The sequence below is a fragment of the Lagenorhynchus albirostris genome, chromosome X (assembly GCF_949774975.1).
Source record: "Lagenorhynchus albirostris chromosome X, mLagAlb1.1, whole genome shotgun sequence".
Taxonomy (NCBI): Eukaryota; Metazoa; Chordata; class Mammalia; order Artiodactyla; family Delphinidae; genus Lagenorhynchus; species Lagenorhynchus albirostris.
The window spans coordinates 66,672,393-66,697,167 of NC_083116.1; the positions used below are offsets into that span (position 1 = coordinate 66,672,393).

General features: G+C 36.1%; 1 protein-coding gene and 1 pseudogene across 1 annotated transcript in view; one reads left to right on the forward strand and one right to left on the reverse strand.

Moving 5' to 3' along the window:
• Positions 1 to 24,775, forward strand: part of ATRX (ATRX chromatin remodeler) — a 256,836-nt gene that overhangs the window by 82,650 nt on the left and 149,411 nt on the right. The window contains exons 9-12 of the mRNA XM_060137872.1: positions 1,140 to 1,249; positions 2,904 to 2,971; positions 3,275 to 6,357; positions 9,634 to 9,706. Of these exons, the coding sequence (XP_059993855.1) occupies positions 1,140 to 1,249; positions 2,904 to 2,971; positions 3,275 to 6,357; positions 9,634 to 9,706 (3,334 nt within the window). The remainder of the gene's footprint in view (positions 1 to 1,139; positions 1,250 to 2,903; positions 2,972 to 3,274; positions 6,358 to 9,633; positions 9,707 to 24,775) is intronic.
• On the reverse strand, positions 11,050 to 11,963 carry LOC132513970 (translation machinery-associated protein 7-like; annotated as a pseudogene).

Sequence of the window (24,775 nt, forward strand, 5' to 3'; positions counted from 1 at the left end):
ATGCTTGGGTCCATGGTGCTTTGGATCTTAAAACTAAGAAAAACACAAAACAGAAAATTAAAAGGTGAGAAATGTATTTATTGTTTTGTCTTTTATTTAGGGATAGAGACAGTTTTTTTTTCTTTTTTTAAGTCATTCACCTTTTTTTTTTTTTGGTGAATGCAGGCATTTTCACTGGCCTCTTTTGAATCATAATCTACCATCTTATTTGGATCAAGGTCTTGGTTGCACATCAGAGTCATCTGTAAAACTTAAAAAAGAAAAAAGTGTCCAGGAGATCCCCATTCAGTGGGTTAGGGGTGGGAATAGCTGTCCCTGTTTTTAAAAGATTCTTTGGCTGATTCTAATGTTCAGCTCAGATTGTGAAGCACCGTGCAGAACTATGGACGAGAGTGAGGCAGGAGAGGTCCCCTTTATTCTTGTGTAGGTTATCTTCCATCTGTTTTTCTGCAGAAACTGTGGAATGGGGCTCTGTCAAAATGCAGCCATTCTGAAGTTTTGCTGTCAAGATAGATATACCTGCAAATCTTATTTGTCGTTATTTGGAAATAATAGACAGTGCCGATATGGAATAGACATAGAAAAAAGGCAGGTTAATGGGGATTGTGGATAGTATTGAAGGGACTCTTAGGAAGGAAATTGGTAATATAAAGTTAGCAGGTTTTCACATAATATTGAAAGGATCTGTGTAGACAATTCCATTTTGAGAATAAAAACTTTATGGCATACCTAACTTAAGTACAGGGTTACAAAAGAATCTATTCCATATATTTCACTTCCCCATTCTTTAAGAACTGATCCTGAATTTCTTTGTGAAGCAGTAGCAAAATGAAAAAGAGCTCTTGACCCCTATTTTTAGAACTTTTTTTATAGAGTCTCTTCATGTTATATCAAGTTGTTGTAAGAAACAGGGTTTGTATCTGTAAAAGGGAGCAAATTAGCTCTGCAATTTGTCAAGGTTGTCATTTTTTTAGTAAGTCTGTAAAATTATTAACCTTTGTATTTGTGTCCAAAATGTCATTTTCTCAAGGATTATGAGGTATTTAATTTTCAATTCGAATGTTGGGAAATGCTGACTAAAGTATATATCTTTTTGTATGTGTGTATATGTGTGAATAATGGTCACTCCTTTCTCCTAGAAGATGGGCTTCATGGGATTGTGAGCTGTACCGCTTGTGGACAACAGGTCAATCATTTTCAAAAAGATTCCATTTATAGACATCCTTCACTGCAAGTACTTATTTGTAAGGTATGTAATGATCTGTTGATAATTAATTCCACAAATATTTGAATGCTTAACATGTGTCAGACTTTTGATGCACAGTGATGAAGACGGAAATGGTCTCTGCCATTGGAGGACATATAATGTAGTGGGGAAGACAGACATGAAAGGCCCAATAAGTGCTATGATAGGGGAGTTACTGTGTACTTTGGGAACACACAGGAAGCTTTTGTAATTTGGAGTTGGGTGGTGGGGGGCTTTATAATGGAGATGATGTAGGTGGTACCTGAAATATAAATAGGAATTAGCTTGGCAAAGTGGGATTGGTTCAGCATATTCTAGGCTAGAGGCAACATGGTATTCAGAGGCTCAGAGGTGAGGGAGAGTGTGGTGTCTTGGGAAACTGCAGAGTATATATGTGTGCACATATATGTTTTACAACATTCCCTCTTACATAGCCTAATTACCCAAATCTGAACTCTCCATGTGGAGCAGGGTTTTGACATAATTTGGAGATAATAGAATTAAAAATGTTTCATATGTATTGAAGATAGTTTTAACAGTCTGTGTAAACTTTTTTTTACAAGTAATACCTTGGAATTAATTTTAAATATCTATAATATCAAGTTTATCATTTCCCTAACTCATATTACTGCTAAAATTAATCCTTTGTTAGTTAGCTTCCCAATAAAACGCCTCCTTGAATTACAGGGGCAGACCAGACTTTCCTTAATTAGAATTCCAGTTCTAGATCTTGTATGAATTTTTGGTAGATGTAGACCTCCTTAAATGTACTAAATTTACTCCATCTTTTAGTAATTTGTGTCCTCCTTTCCTTGAATTCATTTCAGCCAGGAGCCTGTTTAGGGTACATGTTGTAGCTTCTAGTTTTAAATTGTGACAGCTGAATTTTATATTGTTGGATTTGTAATGTGCATTGCTTTTCTCTTTTCTTACATACGTGATTGGTTTTTTTTTTTAAGGGCCAGTCTGTTGTGCCTAGCCCATTTCAGTAATCAGTAGTTTTCATCAGTGGGCATGGAACCTTCCCTTTTCTCCAGTCCCAGTGAAAAAGAATTTAAAGTCATTCAGACTTGGATTTGAATACCAGTTTTGCCTCTTCCAGTTGTATAACTTTAGGAGATTTAGTTACATATTAATGAACCAAAGCCTTTTCTCTCAAATTGGGCTGTAATACCTCCTACCTTGCACAGTAGGTATTTGAGATTTAAAGATAATATGGGTTAATGTAGGATACTGTTGCTCAGCTCTATACATAGTAGCTGTTTATATATGATGACTAGTAAATTATTATTAACTAATAGCAACATCTAATACATTTTTATGTAGATCTTTGGTAGCTAGTCATATGAGATCAGAAATTTGCTTTACCAAAATCTTTTATCAACTTTTATGTAAGGAAAAGTGGTACTTGATGATATGGAAATCTATTTCAAGGAATTAATTTCTTGAGCTATTCCTGTGTCTGGAAAGTACTCGTAGGGGTAATACAGTGTTATCGCTTTGATTCTCTAAAACACACACACACACACACACACACACACACACACACACACACATTCCCTGTACTTTTTTAATGACTTAAAAAATAAAGTTTTTCTCCTTTATGAATGTTAACAGTTTTGAATAAATTTCCCCTTTCCCTTTTCTTTTTTAATAGAATTGCTTTAAATATTACATGAGTGATGATATTAGCCGTGACTCAGATGGAATGGATGAACAGTGTAGGTAGGTAATAAATCAAGATGAACTAAAATTCAGTGTTGTCTGCTTTTTGAGGCGAAATTCTTACATAGTCTGTTACTAGATCTATTTTTTATAGTATCATCATTGATATCTTTCGTGAAAGGTTGTTCTTTTCCATGAAGTCCTTGGTTTATGTCTTTTAATTTTCTAATAAAGAATAAGTAAATGACCAAAATTACTTTGCTATTAAAATTGCTGCCAGGAAATTTTAAATTGCTTTAATACTGTAAAGGTTTAAAATGTGTTTCATTTCAGAATAATATTTTAATCTTTAAATAATTTCAGATGGTGTGCAGAAGGTGGAAACTTGATTTGTTGTGACTTTTGCCATAATGCCTTCTGCAAGAAATGCATTCTACGCAACCTTGGTCGAAAGGAGCTGTCTACAATAATGGATGAAAACAACCAATGGTATTGCTACATTTGTCACCCGGAGCCTTTGTTGGATTTGGTCACAGCATGTAACAGCGTATTTGAAAACTTAGAACAGTTGTTGCAACAAAATAAGAAGAAGATAAAAGTTGACAATGAAAAGAGTAGTAAAGTATATGACCATACACCCAGATTTTCTCCAAAGAAAAACAGTTCAAATTGTAATGGAGAAGAAAAGAAATTAGATGATTCATGTTCTGGTTCTGTAACCTACTCTTATTCAGCACTAATTGTGCCCAAGGAGATGATTAAGAAGGCAAAGAAACTGATTGAGACTACTGCCAACATGAACTCCAGTTACGTTAAGTTTTTGAAGCAGGCAACGGATAATTCAGAAATCAATTCTGCTACAAAGTTACGTCAGCTTAAGGCTTTTAAATCTGTGTTGGCTGATATTAAGAAAGCTCATCTTGCGTTAGAAGAAGATTTGAATTCAGAGATTCGAGCTTTGGATGCTGTAAACAAAGAGAAAAATACCAAAGAGCATAAAGTCATAGATGCTAAGTCTGAAACAAAAGTACGAAAAGGGGAAAAACCCTGTGCTTTGGAAAGGAAGGATTTTTCAAAATCAGAAGCTAAACTGTCAAGAAAGCAGGTAGATGGTGAGCGTGTGGATCAGAGTGTTGCAGTAGAGGAACAAAGAGCAAATAAAAATCCCAGTGGTGAACATAAAAAATCTGATAAAAAAGAAGAACCTCAGTATGAACCTGCTAACACTTCTGAAGACTTAGACATGGATATTGTGTCTGTTCCTTCCTCAGTTCCAGAAGACATTTTTGAGAATCTTGAGACTGCTATGGAAGTTCAGAGTTCAGCAGATTATCAGGGAGATGGCAACAGTGGAACTGAGCAAGAACTGGAGAGTTCTATAAAATTAAATATTACTTCAAAAGACAACAGAGGAGGTATTAAATCAAAAACAACAGCTAAAGTAACAAAAGAATTATATGTTAAACTCACCCCTGTTTCCCTTTCTAATTCCCCAATTAAAGGTGCTGATTGTCAGGAAGTTCCACAAGATAAAGATAGCTATAGAAGTTCTTGTCTGAACCCCAAGCTGGAGAACTGTGGACTTGAACAGGAAAAGAATGATAATGAGCATTTGGTTGAAAGTGAAGTTCCATTACTTTCAGAAGAATCTGATCTTCGAAGATCCCCACGTGTAAAGACTACACCCTTGAGGCGACAGACAGAAACCAACCCTACAACATTTAATTCAGATGAAGAAAATAATGACACCGTTAAGGAGAAACAAAAACTATCAGTTTCAATGAGAAAAAAGGATAAGCGGAATTCTTCTGACAGTGCTATAGATAATCCTAAACCTAATAAATTGCCTAAATCTAAGCAGTCAGAGACTGTGGATCAAAATTCAGATTCTGATGAAATGCTAGCAATCCTCAAAGAAGTATCCAGGATGAGTCACAGTTCTTCTTCAGATACTGATATTAATGAACCTCATACAAATCATGAGAAGACTTTGTATGATGTAAAGACTCAAACAGGAAAAGATGATAAAGGAAAAAGGAAACGAAAAAGTTCTACTTCTGGCTCAGATTTTGATATTAAAAAAGGCAAATCAGCTAAAAGGTCTATAATTTCTAAAAAGAAACGACAAAACCAGTCTGAATCTTCTAATTATGACTCAGAATTAGAAAAGGAGATAAAGAGTATGAGTAAAATCGGGACTGCCAGAACAACAACAAAAAGAGTTCCAAATAAAGAAGATTATGATTCTTCTGAAGATGAAAAACACAGCAAAAAAGGAATGGATAATCAAGGTCAGAAAAGTTTGAGGACTGCCCAGGAAGGATCATCTGATGATGCTGAAAGGAAAGAAGAGAGACAGAATTTCTCTTCAGCAGAAGGCATAGTTGATAATGACAAGACTCTCATGGAATTGAGAGATCGACTCTCTAAGAAGCAGCAGCCAAGTGTTTCCTCAGATGGTGCTGATAAGCTTTCTTCTGGGAAAGAGGAGAGTTTTAATTCTCCAGAAGACAAAAAGGTTGCTGAAACTAAAGAAAAGAGTAAGTATCTGAAAACCAAAATGTGTAAGAAAGTACAAGGTGGCTTATCTGATGTTGCTGAGAAGTTCCCAAAGAAAGAACAGAGTGATGAATCCTCTGAAGATGATAACAAGCAGAGCAAAAAGGGAACTGAAGAAAAAGAAAAGAAAACTACAGACTTGAAGAAAAAAGTAATTAAGATGGAACAACAGTATGAATCATCATCTGATAGCACTGAGAAATTACCCGAAGGAGAAGAAATTTGTCATTTTCCTAAAGGCATAAAACAAAGTAAGAATGACACAACTGATGGGGAAAAGAAGAGTAAAAAAATAAAAGATAAAACTTCTAAAAAGAAGGATGAATTATCTGATAATGCTGAGAAGTTACCAGGGAAAAGAGATAGTTGTGATTCTTCCGAAGATAAGAGGAGTAAGAATGGAACATCCAGTCGAGAGAAGAAAAGGTGCAACTTACCTGAAAAGAGTTCAAGGAAGAGACAAGATTGTTCATCATCTGATACTGAGAAATATTCCATGAAAGAAGATGGTTGTGATTCTTCTGATAAGAGACCAAAAAGAATCGAATTAAGGGAAAGAAGAAATTTAAATTCAAAGAGAAATACCAAGGAAGTACAAAATGGCTCATCATCTTCTGATTTTGAGGAGAGTTCCGAAGATAATAAAAAGCTGAAGAAACAAAGAGCTTCAGCTAAAAAGAAGGCGGGCAATATGAAGGAGAAAATGAGAAACTCCCTAAGAACAAGCACTAAAAGGAAGCAGGCTGACATTTCTTCCTCATCTTCTTCTGATATAGGAGATGATGATCAGAATTCTGTAGGTGAGGGGAGCAGTGATGAGCAGAAAATAAAGCCTGTGACTGAAAATTTAGTGCTGTCTTCACATACTGGATTTTGTCAATCTTCAGGTATGAGAAAATAAATAGAAAATTTGTACTTTCTCCCTCTTGAATAACTACATTGTTTAATTTTCTCTGAAGTCAATCAAACGCAAGGTTACTTACTGTTTAGGAAAACACCATTTAAAAATTCTTTATAGAGATTTACTAGAAACTCTCCATTTTTTGGTCATCATTGGGAGGTATTTGCAGCATTGTTAGTATTCTGTATCAGTTATACCAAGTGTGTTGGGTAAATTTATCAATGTTTAATGCTTTTATTTGGAGTAATGAAAAGTAATTTATGAAGGAAGATCAGACTGGTGCTAGTAGTTCAGTAGATATTTATTCAAGTAATGGAGATGAGTGCTTGGTATGGATATAATGTGTGTGAAAGTTTTAACTGCTTTGCCATTCATCTGACTTTTTAAATTGGGCAGAGTAACTTTGTGTCCTATGAAATCCTCAGAAAAATTTAAGTTTATTTATTGAAACCCTTTGCTTATGCTCATCAATTTTTTTCTAATGACATGAAAAGATATTTCCATTTTTAACACTAACAAAATAGAGGAAGAAAGAAATCCAGAAAGTAGGTGGATTACCCTACCCTGATGAGATAGAGCACTAGGACAATTAGGGTTTGGGTCAACCGGTCAATAATATGCCCCCCCCAAAAAAAATTAAAAATATTTATCATTATGGCAGTTCTTTAAAAAAAATCAGTTGTATAGTAAATGTACACTTGTTGGTCATATTGTCTTTTTTTTTAAGTCAGTAAAACCCATCAGTTAACCAGGGACACTTAAAATTAATTTTAAAATATAAAGTAGATTTCTTATGTAACTGTTTTCCCAGCACAAGCAAAATGTTAAAAATTTTTCCTTTCTTTCCTTTTGTTGTGATTTTCCATTTATCCCAGTTGGATTTTAGTGGAATTCACTTGAATCTTGATTTTTAGTAAAACTTTAAATCCCTTTTTTGGAGCTCCAGTGAGTTGGTTTGAAAACCAAGTGGGATATGCATGGTATACTCATTTTAATGCTCTGCTATATCAGATACCTAGATGGAGTTCTGCTTGTATGGCTGTTTTAACTACAGGTCCACAGTCCCTGATATTCTTGGGGCTTAATGTATTTCAGGATTTTCAACTTTTTTGTTTTTAGGAAGGTAATATAGAGTAGTTATCATATATTATATAGTAGCCCCAGTAGGTCCTGAGGCCCCATAATCAAACACATTAGTATTTCCGCAGCAAAACATATGAACGTTTACATGTAAGAGGAATAAACAGTTCAGATTAGATTTTGCTGCCAAATGAACTTTGGCACCACCTTACAAAACTTTAAATTTTGAGAACTTTTTGGATTTTCAAATTGTGTATGAGATTGTGGACTTGTATTCAAAACATAATATAATAGTTGCTAAATTTATTTATTCTCCCAATATGTCCAACTTAATTTAGGTGACAGTTTTTATGAGCTCTTAAAAAGCCTCCCCTGCTCCCATGAATTTAGAGGATTCCAATTTATTCAGCAATAGTTGGGTATCCTGTTACAGGGTACAACATTTTCCTAGAAATTGTGGCATGGCATGACCAACCAAGATGAAGAACACGATCCTAGGAGGTTATAGTCCAATGAGCAAGATAGACATAGATAAGTCATTTTTAAAAAAAAATACCAGAAGAAAGATATAAAATTAAATGGGGCTGTGTGATAAATAGCAAGTGAGCCACTTAATATAAACATTGGAGGAAGACTTAAAAGAACGGGTAGCATTTGAACTTGACTTTGAAGGATGGGTAACATTTTCAAAGGTGTAGTAAAGAGGAACAATGGTAATATCACTAGTAATATTTCATTTGAAGATTGGTCTGTTTGAATGAGGTATTTATTGTGAGTTTGCTAAGATATTGTGAGATTTATTATTGCCTTTCTATATTTAGCATATTTCTATCCTGAACCTGTAGGTGTCTGTGTTCCTTATGGGATTTTTTTCTCCAATATTTTCCCCCAGTATTTTATTATGAAAAAATATTAAATATGCAGAAAAGTTTCTACAGTTAACATTGTACTGTATTTGCTTTATCACATACTTATCTATATATCCTATGTATCCATCAGTGTACCTAACTTTTCCCCCCTTTTAACTGTTTATTTTGAAATAATGATAAATTCACAGGAAGTTGCAAGAAAATGTACAGGGAGGTTTTGTATGCCTTTCATTAATTTCCCTCCAATGGTAACATCTTTCATAATTATAGTGCAATCTCAGAACCAGGAAACTGAAGATTTATTCAGATTTCACCAGTTTTACATGTACTCCTTCATTTGTGTGTGTGTGTGTAAGTATAGTTCTGTGCAAAATTTGTATCACGTGTAGCTTTGTAAATATAACCACCAGAGACAACCAAGATACTGAACTTTCATTACCACAAGTTCCTTTGTGCTACCCCTTATGCACACTCCCTAGCATATCTCTATTCTTAACCTGTGGCAATTGTTAATCTGATTTCCATCTCTGTAATTTTGTTATTTTGAGATGGAATCATGAAGTGTGTAACCTTTTGAAATTGTCTTTTTTCACTCAGTGTAATGCCCTTGAAATCTTTGATGCATTTGAAAGTAAATGGTAAACATTAACATAATTCTCCCTGGTTACTTCAGCGTATATAATGTTAACTAGCGTACAGTGTTTAAGTTTGTTTTTGAGGCAAAATTTACATACAGTGAAATGCACAAATCTTAATCTCTTTATAGTTTTAATCAAAGGATAGAAACGTTGCTTTTTGTAAGGAAGTAAGTTTTACTGTACTTGAATATATCTCTGGATGATTCTACTCCTGGATACCATACAAATTCAGGTATATTTTAAAATTATTTGGTACTACCAAGTATTAATAGCATTTTAAAAAGTTCTTCAATGATACAGGAAAAATTAGACATCTGTTAACTTTAAACTTAAAATGGATCACTACAAAGCTTATTTTAGCCACAAACTTATGCTAATATGGTGGTGAATGATAAAAGATTTGTTACTGCGAAGGATGAGTTTTAAAATTCTTGTGCTCTGGGAAGGAACTTTGAAATATGTGACATCCAACTATTTATTATTTTGCTGCTGACACTTCTTAAATTCCCCATTGTACTTTCCTTATAAATCCTTTTTATTCATGTTTTGGATCCCAGAGTATACTTTAGAACTCACTAGTTGTTTTAAAGTTTTTGGCTTTCAGTTTTATTTTACATGGTTTTACTTATAAAGATAATTTAAAGCTAATTTTAAGTACACTTTTGTTCCTTCAAGGAGATGAAGCCTTATCTAAATCAATGCCTGTCACAGTGGATGATGACGACGATGACAATGATCCTGAGAATAGGTATGAATCCATCTGTAAGGACTTTAAAAAGATAACACACCCTAGGTGTGGGCACAAACAGCAGCAAGGGAACCACAAGCAGGTTTAAAAACCAGGAGTGCCTGCCTTAGAAAGACTCGCTCACAGTCTTCCTGCAAGTTTGAAAGAAAGGCCAGAAAATGGGCTAAAACTCAGAAACCTTAAAAGAAATATAAATAGTAACACACCTAGCATAGGGTGTGTTATAAATACAGCACTGTCAATTTTTATGTTTCCCTGTAATTTAGTGATAGTTTTTTGAGAATATTTTAATTTTGACAGATTATTTTATTGGTAAAAGTAAATCATATCTCAATAAATTGGTGACAACAGACACCTCTCTCCTCAATATTTGATTATTGTTTTAAATTGCCATCCAGTGTGGTGGTCCTATTCATTAAAACCTGTTCAAAGTGAAAAAGAGACTGCTAAGATGTTTAAGATTAAGAAATTGCTTTCAAAATAAGTATGAATTTGCAAAGTGTCTAGACTGATTTAGATTTTAACAGTTTGTCAAATAAAATAGAAGTAGACAGTATGATAGTATTAATTTTAATACTTAATAGGTTTATATGGGAACAGTGTAGCCTGTACAGATTGACTTAACTAAGGAATAGCTGGGAGAAGAAAAAAAATAAAGATACACCCATATTCTAGCAATGAGGAATAAAGAAAACAAAGGTATTAAAGAGTATAACCATAATGTTTTCACATATTTTTTAAACCCTTCCTGGACTATAGGATCCCCCACACTCATAATCTTCAACGAGAAGACAGTGTGGTATAGTGGATGGAATTTTGGAATAATGGGGATAAGAATATCTGACTTCTAGTTCTAACCTTTCTGTGTGATCGTGGGCAAGTGACTTAACTACTCTTTGCCAAAATTTTCTGTTCTTTAAAACAAAAGGGTTGGATGAAATGTTTTCTGATTAATTCTAGCACCAAAAAATCTATAATAGACTTGAGGTTTTACTACATAGTACTGTATTAACCATCCATTTATTCCTAATAGTAAACTCTAATAATTAAGAAAACATGAAGATAAACATGTAATTTTTGTGTCATAATTTTGTAAGGAATTAACTTTGAGTTGGTAAATACTGTGGGGCCAGCTGTCACTCTAGCTGTTTTATATCTTGCTGGTGCTGATAGATTTTTCTGTTTCAAAGATCAGCATTCTCCTAATTAACAGGAGGGCGTTTTTATTAAGGTGAATGAACAATTTTATTTTGCACTTTTGAATAGAGCTTAATCACAGATGCAAAAGACTCAGATGCTGCTTTACCTACTTATTTTTTTTTTTTACAAAAGTTTATTCTTAAATGTACAATAGGTTCCAAGACAACACTTCATTCTAGCTATAGGTGGCAACAGATGTTATGGCAGGGAATCCAGATGTTTAATCCAGATGTTTAAACAGGAATGGAACTAAGGATCATCATTGCCTCAGGCACAAGGAACAGCTTACTTTTTGCCATATTTCTTAATTCCGCCTGTTGCCAGGGGGCCTTTCCCCGTGGCCTTCGCTTTTAGCTCCTCGAGTTTCTTTTGCTCCTCCTTCTGTTTCTGCTTGAATGCCTTATCTTGTCCATCTCCTTGGCTTGCTTCTTGGGCTGCTTCAGGGGCTTCTTCTTGCCACCTGCATGCGACACGAGCACACTCAGCCTGGCCCCCGCCGGGTCCCGTCCCTCTCCGCCCCCTACCTACTTATTTTTTAATTAAAAATATATATCCAATTATTTTGTGGGATCGGGGTCGGGTCCATAATGGAATGGTGAAGGCATACATTTTATTCATCAGGCATTTTATATAGTATATGATATGATCACAGTGAGATTATGAAAGCATTTAAAATTTTATTCTCTTTTAAAATGCTTTAATTCCTCTTCATTTATTCATGCTACCATTTGCTTTCTTGTAAATCTTAAGGCCTCAAATGTTATTGAAAGGCTAATAATGTTTAAAACATGCTATATCCTAATTTACTTATGAGTTAGAATCTTAATTTCGTATTTAAACACCAAATGAGTGTCATTAAGGTATGATAATTTTTTATTTGTGTTAGAGCTTGTCAAAATATAAATATCATTTTTATCTTTTAAGCTACTTGATCATATCTCTCTGTAACTGGCAATTATTTTATTGAAAGGTATCTTTAATTCCATCTTGCATTTGTGATTAAAAACTACAGCCCTGTTGAGTACTTTTGAGAAGAATTGAATTTTACCTTGAGCATGTTTTTCTTTATATTCAGTTTAGTGTGCTTTTATAAAATATGCCATTAATAACTTGTTTCATATCCAATATACCAATGAGGTATCTAATACCCATGGGTTATCTAATGATGGGGATACAAATACCTTCTTGAATTATTTTGGTATAGACAGCATACTTGAGCATATTTGAATATGCACTAAGCAACTTTTAAAAATTTGTTTTCAGATCATGATAAAGTCTTGGAATTATTTTTACCTTTCACATTTTTGAGTAGGATGTATTTTGGTAGACAGCATATTGTAATTGTGTATAAATTTGTACACAATTGTGTAATTGTGTATAAATTTCATATGCTTTGCCTTTTTAGCAGTATTGTAATACATTTTCAGTGTTAATGTTTATGGAGAGGTAAATAGTGTATTAATGCAAATGGTTAACTATTTGGATGCAATAAATTTCTGTAAAACTTTTTGCTTGTTCAAGCATTTAATTTTAATTATAATCCATCTTTTCATGAGAGTTGAAAGAATTTGATTGAACCAAGATATGTAGGCTAGTTTGTAGCCAAAGAAGTTTTGATATTTCTAAAATTGACGAAGTAATAATTCCCAAAACATATGTACTTATATATGACATATTTACTTATATATGTGTGTGAAAGTTTTACAACAGCTTTCACCATTATTTATCTTTTCTGTTTTAAAGTTATAATAGCTTTTGAGGTCATTTAAAGAACTTAGTCATGTCCTGAATATTTCAGTAGGTGTGAATAAATAAGTTTATGTTATTTTAGTGTATTTAGTCTATTATGTATTTAGTCTATTATGTAGTATCATTCATATTTGGAGTGGTCTAACTTGTAAAGTAATTTCTATTTAATTGCATTTATTTAATAAACAATGACAAGAATTATAGGTTGAATAACAGGTTAACTTTTACGATTTTTTGACTGAGCTTTTTAGAAAAAATTAAATAGTGGACGAACTTTATACTTTCAATTTTGTATAACTGAGAATTTACTTCAAATTTTATAGCTTAGACTTTATGTACTTTTTGAAAGGGAGAATAATAATATCAAACAGTTTGTCAGGTTATTTAAATTATACCCGTAATTTTAAAGTCATTTATTTGAATGTGCCATTATGTTAATGTTGCCTTTCAAATACCTGTTAGTTATGTTTGAAATTGGTTCTTTCATTGAAAGGATATTTAATGTCCTATATTTTAATACCTGCACTGTGAATTAGCCTCAGTCATAAGATGGTAGTGTATTCAAGTTCAACAGTGATAGTGTTGAGGATTATTAAACCAGGCTTTGCTTTAGGGGTTGCATACTAAAACAGTCACTGAAGAATCCATTCCTCCCAAAAAAGAAATATTTTAAGAATATTCTTCATTTGTATTTTTACAGGGCGTGGAAAATATTTAAAACTGAGCTTTTAAGAGGAGAAAACTAGATTGCTACATTTTTTTCTAAATCAGCATTCTTTTTTTTTAATTCCAATTTTGTTTAAAAGCTGAGGTTTTTATATGGATACCCTCTCCTGCCACACAGATACATGTATTTACTTTGTAGTTGAAAAATGCTTAGTTGGGTCTACAAATACCGCATAATTTTTCTCATAATTTCTCTCTAAGTGGGACTAAATGATTTTTTTTTCATTGAAGCAAAATTTGATTTAGAGATTGCTTAAAGAAATTACCCAATGTTAATAGAAGTTCTGGTTTTTTTTTATAAATTTATTTATTTATTTATTTTTGGCTGTGTTGGGTCTTCGTTTCTGTGCGGGGGCTTTCTCTAGTTGCGGCGAGCGGGGGCCACTCTTCATCGCGGTGCGCAGGCCTCTCACTGTCGTGGCCTTCTCTTGTTACAGAGCACAGGCTCCAGTCGCGCAGGCTCAGTAGCTGTGGCGCACAGGCTTAGTTGCTCCGTGGCATGTGGGATCTTCCCAGACCAGGGCTCGAACCCATGTCCCCTGCATTGGCAGGCAGATTCTCAACCACTGCGCCACCAGGGAAGCCCAAGAAGTTCTGTTTAATTATTGTGGGACTACACCGTAGCCTTCAAATTTTCCAAGTATTTTATCATTTGGTAATACTTTGCTTTTCAGACTGGAAAACATGCAAATGATTATTTTTTTTCCCTACTAGCTCGGTGTAGGTATTCTTTTATTTTTAATTTAATTTAATTTTTAAACATCTTTATTGGAGTATAATTGCTTTACAATGATGTGATAGTTTCTGCTTTACAACAAAATGAATCAGCTATATATATATACAAATGTTCCCATATCTCTTCCCTCTTGCGTCTCCCTCCCTCCCACCCTCCCTATCCCACCACTCCAGGCGGTCACAGAGCACCGAGCTGATCTCCCTGTGCTAGGCGGCTGCTTCCCACTAGCTATCTACCTTACGTTTGGTAGTGTATATATGTCCATGCATCTCTCTCGCTTTGTCACAGCTTACCCTTGCCCCTCCCCATATCCACAAGTCCATTCTCTAGTAGGTCTGTGTCTTTATTCCTGTTTTACTCCTAGGTTCTTCATGACTTTTTTTTCTTAAATTCCATATATATGTGTTAGCATGCAGTATTTGTCTCTCTCTTTCTGACTTACTTCACTCTGTATGGCAGATTCTAGGTCTATCCAACTCATTATAAATAGCTCAATTTCGTTTCTTTTTATGGCTGAGTAATATTCCATTGTATATATGTGCCACATCTTCTTTATCCATTCATCCGATGATGGACACTTAGGTTGTTTCCATCTCTGGGCTATTGTAAATAGAGCTGCAATGAACATTTTGGTACATGACTCTTTCTGAATTATGGTTTTCTCAGGGTATATGCCCAATAGTGGGATTGCTGGGTCATATGGTAGTTCTATTTGTAGTTTTTTAAGGAACCACCTTACTGTTCTCCACAGTGGCTGTATCAATTTACATTCCCACCAACAGTGCAAGAGGGTTCCCTTTTCTCCACACCCTCTCCAGCATTTATTGTTTCTAGATTCTTTGATGATGGCCATTCTGATGGGTGTGAGGTGATATCTCATTGTAGTTTTGATTTGCATTTCTCTAATGATTAATGATGTTGAGCATTCTTTCATGTGTTTGTTGGCAGTCTGTATATCTTCTTTGGAGAAATGTCTATTTAGATCTTCTGCCCATTTTTGAATTGGGTTGGTTGTTTTTTTGTTATTAAGCTGCATGAGCTGCTTATAAATTTTGGAGATTAATCCTTTGTCGGTTGCTTCATTTGCAAATATTTTCTCCCATTCTGAGGGTTGTCTTTTGGTCTTGTTTATGGTTTCCTTTGATGTGCAAAAGCTTTGAAGTTTCATTAAGTCCCATTTGTTTATTTTTGTTTTTATTTCCATTTCTCTAGGAGGTGGGTCAAAAAGAATCTTGCTGTGATTTACGTCATAGAGTGTCCTGCCTATGTTTTCCTCTAAGAGTTTGATAGTTTCTGGCCTTACATTTAGGTATTTAATCCATTTTGAGCTTATTTTTGTTTATGGTGTTAGGGAGTGATCTAATCTCATACTTTTACATGTACCTGTCTAGTTTTCCCAGCACCACTTATTGAAGAGGCTGTCCTTTCTCCACTGTACATTACTGCCACCTTTATCAAAGATAAGGTGACCATATGTGCGTGGGTTTATCTCTGGGCTTTCTATCCTGTTCCATTGATTTATCTTTCTGTTTTTGTGCCAGTACCATACTGTCTTGATTACTGTAGCTTTGTAGTATAGTCTGAAGTCAGGGGGCCTGATTCCTCCAGCTCCGTTTTTCGTTCTCAAGATTGCTTTGGCTATTCGGGGTCTTTTGTGTTTCCATACAAATTGTGAAATTTTTTGTTGTAGTTCTGTGAAAAATGCCAGTGGTAGTTTGATAGGGATTGCACTGAATCTGTAGATTGCTTTGGGTAGTAGAGTCATTTTCACAATGTTGATTCTTCCAATCCAAGAACATGGTATATCTCTCCATCTATTTGTATCATCTTTAATTTCTTTCATCAGTGTCTTATAATTTTCTGCATACAGGTCTTTTGTCTCCTTAGGTAGGTTTATTCCTAGATATTTTATTCTTTTTGTTGCAGTGGTAAATGGGAGTGTTTTCTTGATTTCACTTTCAGATTTTTCATCATTAGTGTATAGGAATGCCAGAGATTTCTGTGCATTAATTTTGTATCCTGCTACTTTACCAAAGTCATTGATTAGCTCTAGTAGTTTTCTGGTAGCATCTTTAGGATTCTCTATGTATAGTATCATGTCATCTACAAATAGTGACAGATTTACTTCTTCTTTTCCGATTTGGATTCCTTTTATTTCCTTTTCTTTGATTGCTGTGGCTAAAACTTCCAAAACTGTTGAATAAGAGTGGTGAGAGTGGGTAACCTTGTCTTGTTCCTGATCTTAGTGGGAATGCTTTCAGCTTTTCACCATTGAGGACGATGTTGGCTGTGGGTTTGTCATATATGGCCTTTATTATGTTGAGGAAAGTTCCCTCTATGCCTACTTTCTGCAGGGTTTTTATCATAAATGGATGTTGAATTTTGTCAAAAGCTTTCTCTGCATCTATTGAGATGATCATATGGTTTTTATCCTTCCATTTGTGAATATGGTGTATCAAAATGATTGATTTGCATATGTTGAAGAATCCTTGCATTCCTGGAATAAACCCCACTTGATCATGGTGTATGATCTGTTTAATGTGCTGTTGGATTCTGTTTGCTAGTATTTTGTTGAGGAGTTTTGCATCTATGTTCATCAGTGATATTGGCCTGTAGTTTTCTTTCTTTGTGACATCCTTGTCTGGTTTTGGTATCAGGGTGATGGTGGTCTCGTAGAAGGAATTTGGGAGTGTTCCTCCCTCTGTTATATTTTGGAAGAGTTTGAGAAGGATAGGTGTTAGCTCTTCTCTAAATGTTTGATAGAATTCACCTGTGAATCCATCTGGTCCTGGGCTTTTGTTTGTTGGAAGATTTTTAATCACAGTTTCAATGTCAGTGCTTGTGATTGGTCTGTTCATATTTTCTGTTTCTTCCTGATTCAGTCTTGGCAGGTTGTGCATTTCTAAGAATTTGTCCGTTTCTTCCAGGTTGTCCATTTTATTGGCATAGAGTTGCTTGTAGTAATCTCTCATGATCCTTTGTATTTCTGAAGTATCACTTGTTACTTCTCCGTTTTCATTTTTAATTCTATTGAGTCTTCTCCCTTTTTTCCTTGATGAGTCTGGCTAATGGTTTATTTATTTTGTTTATCTTCTCAGAGAACCAGCTTTTAGTTTTATTCATCTTTGCTGTCGTTTCCTTCATTTCTTTTTCATTTATTTTTGATCTGAGTTTTATGATTTCTTTCCTTCTGCTAACTTTGGGGTGTTTTTGTTCTTCTTTCTCTAATTGCTTGAGGTGCAAGGTTAGGTTGTTTATTCGAGATGTTTCCTGTTTCTTAAGGTGGGCTTGTATTGCTATAAACTTCCCTCTTAGAAGTGCTTTTGCTGCATCCCATAGGTTTTGGGTCGTCGTGTCTCCATTGTCACTTGTTTCTAGGTATTTTTTTGATTTCCTCTTTGATTTCTTCAGTGATCACTTCGTTATTAAGTAGTGTATTGTTTAGCCTCCATGTGTTTGTATTTTTTACAGATCTTTTCCTGTAATTGGTATCTTGTCTAATAGCGTTGTGGTCGGAAAAGGTACTTGATACAATTTCAATTTTCTTAAATTTACCAAGGCTTGATTTGTGACCCAAGATATGATCTATCCTGGAGAATGTTCCATGAACACTTGAGAAAAATGTGTATTCTGTTGTTTTTGGACGGAGTGTCTTATAAATATCAATTAAGTCCATCTTGTTTAATGTATCATTTAAAGCTTGTGTTTCCTTATTTATTTTCTTTTTCTATGATCTGTCCATTGGTGAAAGTGGGGTGTTAAAGTCCACTACTCTGAATGTGTTGCTGTCGATTTCCCCTTTTATGACTTTTAGTATTTGCCTTATGTATTGAGGTGCTCCTATGTTGGGTGCATAAATATTTACAATTGTTATATCTTCTTCTTGGATCAATCCCTTGATCATTATGTAGTGTCCTTCTTTGTCTCTTCTAATAGTCCTTATTTTAAAGTCTATTTTGTCTGATATGAGAATTGCTACTCCAGCTTTCTTCTGGTTTCCATTTGCATGGAATATGTTTTTCCATCCCCTTGCTTTCAGTCTGTATGTGTCTGTAGGTCTGAAGTGGATCTCTTTTAGACAGCATATATATGGGTCTTATTTTTGTATCCATTCAGCCAACCTCTGTCTTTTGGTGGGAGCATTTAGTCCATTTACATTTAAGGTAATTATCAATATGCATGTTCCTATTCCCATTTTCTTAATTGTTTTGGGTTCGTTATTGTAGGTCTTTTCCTTCTCTTGTGTTTCTTGCCTAGAGAAGTTCCCTTAGCATTTGTTGTTAAGCTGGTTTGGTGGTGCTGAACTCTCTCAGCTTTTGCTTCTCTGTAAAGATTTCAATTTCTCCATCAAATCTGAATTAGATCCTTGCTGGGTATAGTAATCTTGGTTGCAGGTTTTTCTCCTTCATCACTTTAAATATGTCCTGCCAGTCCCTTCTGGCTTGCAGAGTTTCTGCTGAGAGATCAGCTGTTAACCTTATGGGGATTCCCTTGTGTGTTATTTGTTTTTTTTTCCTTGCTGCTTTTAATATGTTTTCTTTGTATTTAATTTTTGACAATTTGATTAATATGTGTCTTGGCGTATTTCTCCTTGGATTTATCCTGCATGGGACTCTCTGTGCTCCCTGGACTTGATTAACTATTTCCTTTCCCATATTTGGGAAGTGTTCAAGTACAATCTCTTCAAATATTTTCTCAGTCCCTTTCTTTTTCTCTTCTTCTTCTGGAACCCCTATAATTCGAATGTTGGTGCGTTTAATGTTGTCCCAGAGGTCTCTGAGACTGTCCTCAGTTCTTTTCATTCTTTTTTCTTTATTCTGCTCTGCAGTAGTTATTTCCACTATTTTATCTTCCAGGTCACTTATCCGTTCTTCTGCCTCAGTTATTCTGCTATTGATCCCATCTAGAGTATTTTTTATTTCATTTACTGTGGTGTTCATTGTTTTTTGTTTCATCTTTAGTTCTTCTAGGTCCTTGTGAAATGTTTCTTCCGTTTTGTCCATTCTGTTTCCAAGATTTTGGATCATCTTTACTATCATTATTCGGAATTCTTTTTCAGGTAGACTGCCTATTTCCTCTTCATTTGTTAGGTCTGGTTGGTTTTTATCTTGTTCCTTCAACTGCAGTGTGTTTTTATGTCTTCTCATTTTGCTTATCTTACTGTGTTTGGACGTCTCCTTTTTGCACGCTGCAAGTTGGTAGTTCCCCTTATTTTTGGTTTCTGTCCCCAGTGGCTAAGTTTGGTTCAGTGGGTAGTGTATGCTTCCTGGTGGAGGGGACTAGTGCCTGTGTTCTGGTGGATGAGGCTGGATCTTGTCTCTCTGGTGGGAAGGTTCACGTCCGGTGGTGTGTTTTGGGGTGTCTGAGGACTTATTATGATTTTAGGCAGCCTGTCTGCTAATGGGTGGGGTTGTGTTCCTGTTTTGCTAGTTGTTTGGCATAGGGTGTCCAGCACTGTGGCTTGCTGGTCGTTGAGTGAAGCTGGGTGCTGGCTTTGAGATGGAGATCTCTGGGAGATTTTCGCCATTCGATATTATGTGGAGCTGGTAGGTCTCTTGTGGACCAGTGTCCTGAAGTTGGCTGTCTCACCTCAGAGGCACAGCACTGACTCCTGGCTGTGGCACCAAGAGCCTTTCATCCACATGGCTCAGAATAAAAGGGAGAAAAAGTAGAGAGAAAGAATTAGTAGAACTAGGAAGAAAGAAAGGAAGGAAGGAAGGAAGGTAGGAAGGAAGGAAGAAAGAAAGAAAAGAAGGAGAGAAGGAAAGGAGGGAGGGAGCGGGACGGTGGGAGGAAGGAAGGAGGGAAGGAAGGAAAAAAGAAAAGATAAAGTAAAATATAATAAACTAAAATATAGTAAAGTTATTAAATTAAAAATAATTATTAAGAAATAAATTTAAAAAAAACAAAAACGGACGGATAGAACTTTAGGACAAATGGTGGAAGCAAAGCTATAGAGATAAAATCTCATACAGAAGCATAGACATACACATTTACCAAAAGAGGAAAAGGGGAAAAAATCATAAATCTTGCTCTCGAAGTCCACCTCCTCAATTTTGGATGATTCACTGTCTAAAGGAGGGAAGGAAGGATAGAAAGAAAAAAGAACGAAAGAGAGAAGATAAAGTAAAATAAAATAAAGTTATTAAAATTAATTATTAAGAAAAAAAATTAAAAACAAAAACGGATGGATAGAACCCTACGACAAATGGTGGAAGCAAAGCTATACATAACAAAATCTCACACAGAAGCATACACATACACACTCACTAAAAGAGGAAAAGGGGAAAAAATCATAAATCTTGCTCTCAAAGTCCACCTCCTCAATTTGGGATGATTCGTTGTCTGACATTCATATATTCCACAGATGCAGGGTACATCAAGTTGATTGTGGAGCTTTAATCCACTGCTTCTGAGGCTGCTGGGAGAGATTTCCCTTTCTCTTCTTTGTTCTCACAGCTCACAGGGGCTCAGCTTTGGATTTGGCCCTGCCTCTGCGTGTAGGTCACTGGAAGTCGTTTGTTGTTCGCTCAGACAGGACGGGGTTAAAGGAGCCGCTGATTCGGGGATTCTGGCTCACTCGGGCTGGGGGGAGGGAAGGGCATGGAGTGCGGGACGGGCCTGCGGCGGCAGAGGCTGGCGTGACCTTGCACCAGCCTGAGGCTTGCCTTGCGTTCTCGCGGGTAAATTGTCCCTGGATCCCGGGAACCTGGCAGTGACGGGCTGCACAGGCTCTCCGGAAGAGGGGTGTGGATAGTGACCTGTGCTTGCACCCAGGCTTCTTGGTGGCGGCCGCAGCAGCCTTAGCGTCTCATGCACGTCTCTGGGGTCGCGCCCGTCTCTGGAGTTCCTTTAAGCAGCGTTCTTAATCCCCTCTCCTCACGCACCAGGAAACACAGAGGGAAGAAAAAGTCTCTTGCCTCTTTGGCAGGTCCAGACTTTTCCCAGGACTCCCTCCCGGCCATCCGTGGTGCACTAACCCCTTCAGGCTATGTTCAAGCCGCCAACCCCAGTCCTCTCCCTGCGCTCCGACCGAAGCCCGAGCCTCAGCTCGCGGCCCCGCCCGCCCCGTCCTGTGAGCAGAGAAGCCTGTCGGGCTGGTGAGTGCCGGTCCACACCAATCCTCTGTGCAGGAATCTCTCCGCTTTGCCCCCCGTAACCCTGTTGCTGTGCCTCCCCCTTGGCTCCGAAGCTTCCCCCTCCACCACCCACAGTCTCCGCCCACGAAGGGGCTTCCTAGTGTGTGGAAACCTTTCCTCCTTCACAGCTCCTTCCCACTGGTGCAGGTCCCTTCCCTATCTTTTTGTCTCTGTTTATTCTTTTTTCTTTTTCCCTACCCAGGTACGTGGGGGCTTTTTTGCCTTTTGGGAGGTCTGAGGTCTTCTGCCAGCGTTCAGTAGGTGTTCTGTAGGAGTTGTTCCACGTGTAGATGTATTTCTGGTGTATCTGTGGGGAGGAAGATGATCTCCGTGTCTTAGTCTTCCACCACCTTCCCGGAAGTCATAGGTATTTTTTTGATGCAGGGTCTGTGCTGTTAATCCAGCATATTTTTGGAAGTGATTAATGATTCCTGGATATTGTTCATGCTAATAAAGATATTTGATGATTGTTTACCTGATTTCAGCAAAGATTAATGGCATGAGTATATCTCACGTTCCTTTGACATATGGCTTTGGTTTCTATTTTAAACACTTTTCGAAATGTTCATCTTCTATACATGACTTTATCTGTTCTCTATACAAATTTGCTGAATCTGGAATAATTTTTTTCTGTGAATTTTCTTTCATGATGGTCCTATTTGGTTAGCAAAATTGCTTTAGTTCTCCTTTATTGGGTTTGAAAAACAAAGGTAGCTTTTTAAATGAGTATTTTACTTGTTTCATGTTTGAGTAAGGGTTTTAAATGTCTGGCAATTTTAAGGTAATTCTTGTTCAATTTATTTTGTCTTTATAGTGCAGGTAAGTATTGTAACTCAAGTATAATACAGGTGTCTAGACACTGGATAGGATCTATTTTTAGATCTCTAAACTGGTTACAGTTGCCACCAGCTCTCTCTTTTATGCTAGAATTCCCAGCAATGAAAGAAATATGGTCATTAGTGGTGATCTCTCTGCTTAAGATGTAAATATTATGTTCAGCCTTCTGTTCCTATTCTCTATTCTTTGGTGATACTGTAATGGGACTTTTAGATGAGAAAAAGCACCCCCGCCCAAAAGGAGAGTTTGGATTTTTCTAGTGTTAGCAAAAAAGGTTCATTTTTCTGACTGTATTGTCTTTGTCTTTTAGTTTGATGTTTTTTTTTTTTTTTTTTTTGCGATACGCGGGCCTCTCACTGTTGTGGCCTCTTCTGTTGCGGAGCACAGGCTCTGGACGCGCAGGCTCAGCGGCCATGGCTCACCGGCCCAGCCGCTCCACAGCATGTGGGATCTGCCCGGACCGGGGCACGAACCCGTGTCCCCTGCATCGGCAGGCGTACTCTCAACCACTGCGCCACCAGGGAAGCCCTTTTACTTTGAATTTTAAAAATAAAATTGAGACACATAAGTCTTTGTTTTTACTTTTCAGTTATAAAAATATTGAACTATTTAGTATGATCTTTAGTATGATCAAATTTTCTAAATTTATATCAATGTTAATAAATTTTTTCTTGTTAAAATTTCCTCTAAAGCTGACTTAGATTTTTACATAAAATCAGGGAATACACATTTTGTAATTTGAGCCCATGTATAAATTCTTAATAAACTGTGGGTTCTTGATTTCATACAGCTTTTATTTTTGTACTCCTAAGACTTTTTTTAAAAGTTATTTGATATTAATTTTACGAAAACAGTGATGTTTTTCATTAACTGCAAACATTGTAGAACATGTGACTTAAAAAATAGTTTCATACTGTTGTTCAGCTTTTTGGTTATTTAGTGACATCATCATTGTTTCATGAATAGCACTATCTTTAGGTGCAGATCATTATGCCTTGGTTATAGTTTTTCATAGAACGGTTTATATCAAGGTACTAATTTGGGGAAATCCCTGGCGGTCCAGTGGTTAGGACTTCATGCTTCCACTGCAGGAGGCCCAGGTTTGATCCCGCAAGCTGAGTGGTGCCGTCAAAAAAAAAAAAAAGATAATAATTTTGAACCAAGGAGTTAAAAAATCACTAATACAGATTTTGAAGATGAGGAATTCCATTGTAATTCTGTGATTGATTTTTTTTTTTTTTTTTTGCTGTGCTGTGCGGCATGTGGGATCTTAGTTCCCTGACCAGGGATTGAACCCGTGCCCCCTGCATTGGGAGTGCAGAGTCATAACCACTGGACCACCAGGGAAGTCCCCGAAATGTTTTAATTCTCAACCTGAAGTATGTAGCATTTGTTAAAACAAAGCCTCCCTCCCTACTAGAAGAACGTGTGTTCCTCACGAAAAATATTCAATGATTTTTGGACTGTAGTCATTTGAATTGTTTTACATATCAACCTTTTATATATGGTATGATGTTTTAGTACTACATTTACTTACACAGTTTTTTTTTATCTTGAAACTTATAATCTTATTCAGAATTCTCTGTTTTAACTATTGTGATATTATACACAGAATGTAAAAAGAAATTTAAAATTTTGTCACCTGTGTGTATGGGTGCACAGTATTTTGGCCTTCTAAAAATGTATTTTTCATTTAGCAATTTTCTTCAAGCCTGTTTTCAGAACCTCTTAAAAGATAAAGCAGTAGATTGTAGGATATATTCAAGATGACCTGTCAGTACATTTTAGAGATGGTGCATACTGGCTGAAAGATGTTTAGAACTCTTTCAAAAAAATTTTTTTTAATCAAAACTTGAATTCTTTCATTCTAAATCAGTGAAATACAGATAACTTTAAGAATGTGACCTTAGTCTATTGCCCCAAGCACTCATTAGCACAGTAGTAGTGAATTAGTAGAGAATATAGCACTGGCATAGTAAAATTAGTAGCAGATTGGGGTTCAGGATCTTAGGTACTACTCCTGGCTTTGACACTAACTAGCTTTGTTTCTTTGGCCAAGTCATTTCCCCTCTTTAAGCCTGTTTCCTCATCTGTAAAATGACAGAGTTGGACTCTAAGGTCCCTTCTTCTAGCTCTAACATTTTGTGTTGCTTTTGTAATGGCTGTTTCTCTACAATTCCCTGGTGCAAGAGATCTTTCTCTTGATCACTCCTTTCTTAGAAACTCAGTGTTTTGAATTATTGATTTACCTACCAGCAAGAGGCAGTTTACTTTCTTTTCCTGTTTGAGCGCTTAAACAAGAGGCATTACTGATTTCCTTTCTAGATAGGATCAGAATTACTAAAGGCTTTCTTGGCTCGCTCGCTCACTCGCGCGCTCTCTCTCTCTCTCTCTCTCTCTCTCTCTCTCTCTCTCTCTCTCTCTCATTGCTTGTCTGTCTTTGCATTGTTGGGCTCATTCCTTATTTTAGTTTTGCTTTATTTTAGTAGACAAAGGTGGAAGGTGTAATAAGGCATTATCGTATCTTGGTATTCATTATGTGATTTAAAAGACTTAGCTTGTTCGAGTTTTGCAATTCTTTTATTTATTCTTTCATGCACCAGTTCCGATCATTGTTTGTTTGTGGGTTTTTACCCTCCCTCCCATATTGTTTTGCTTTCTTCCCCTCTCCCTTCCCTCCCT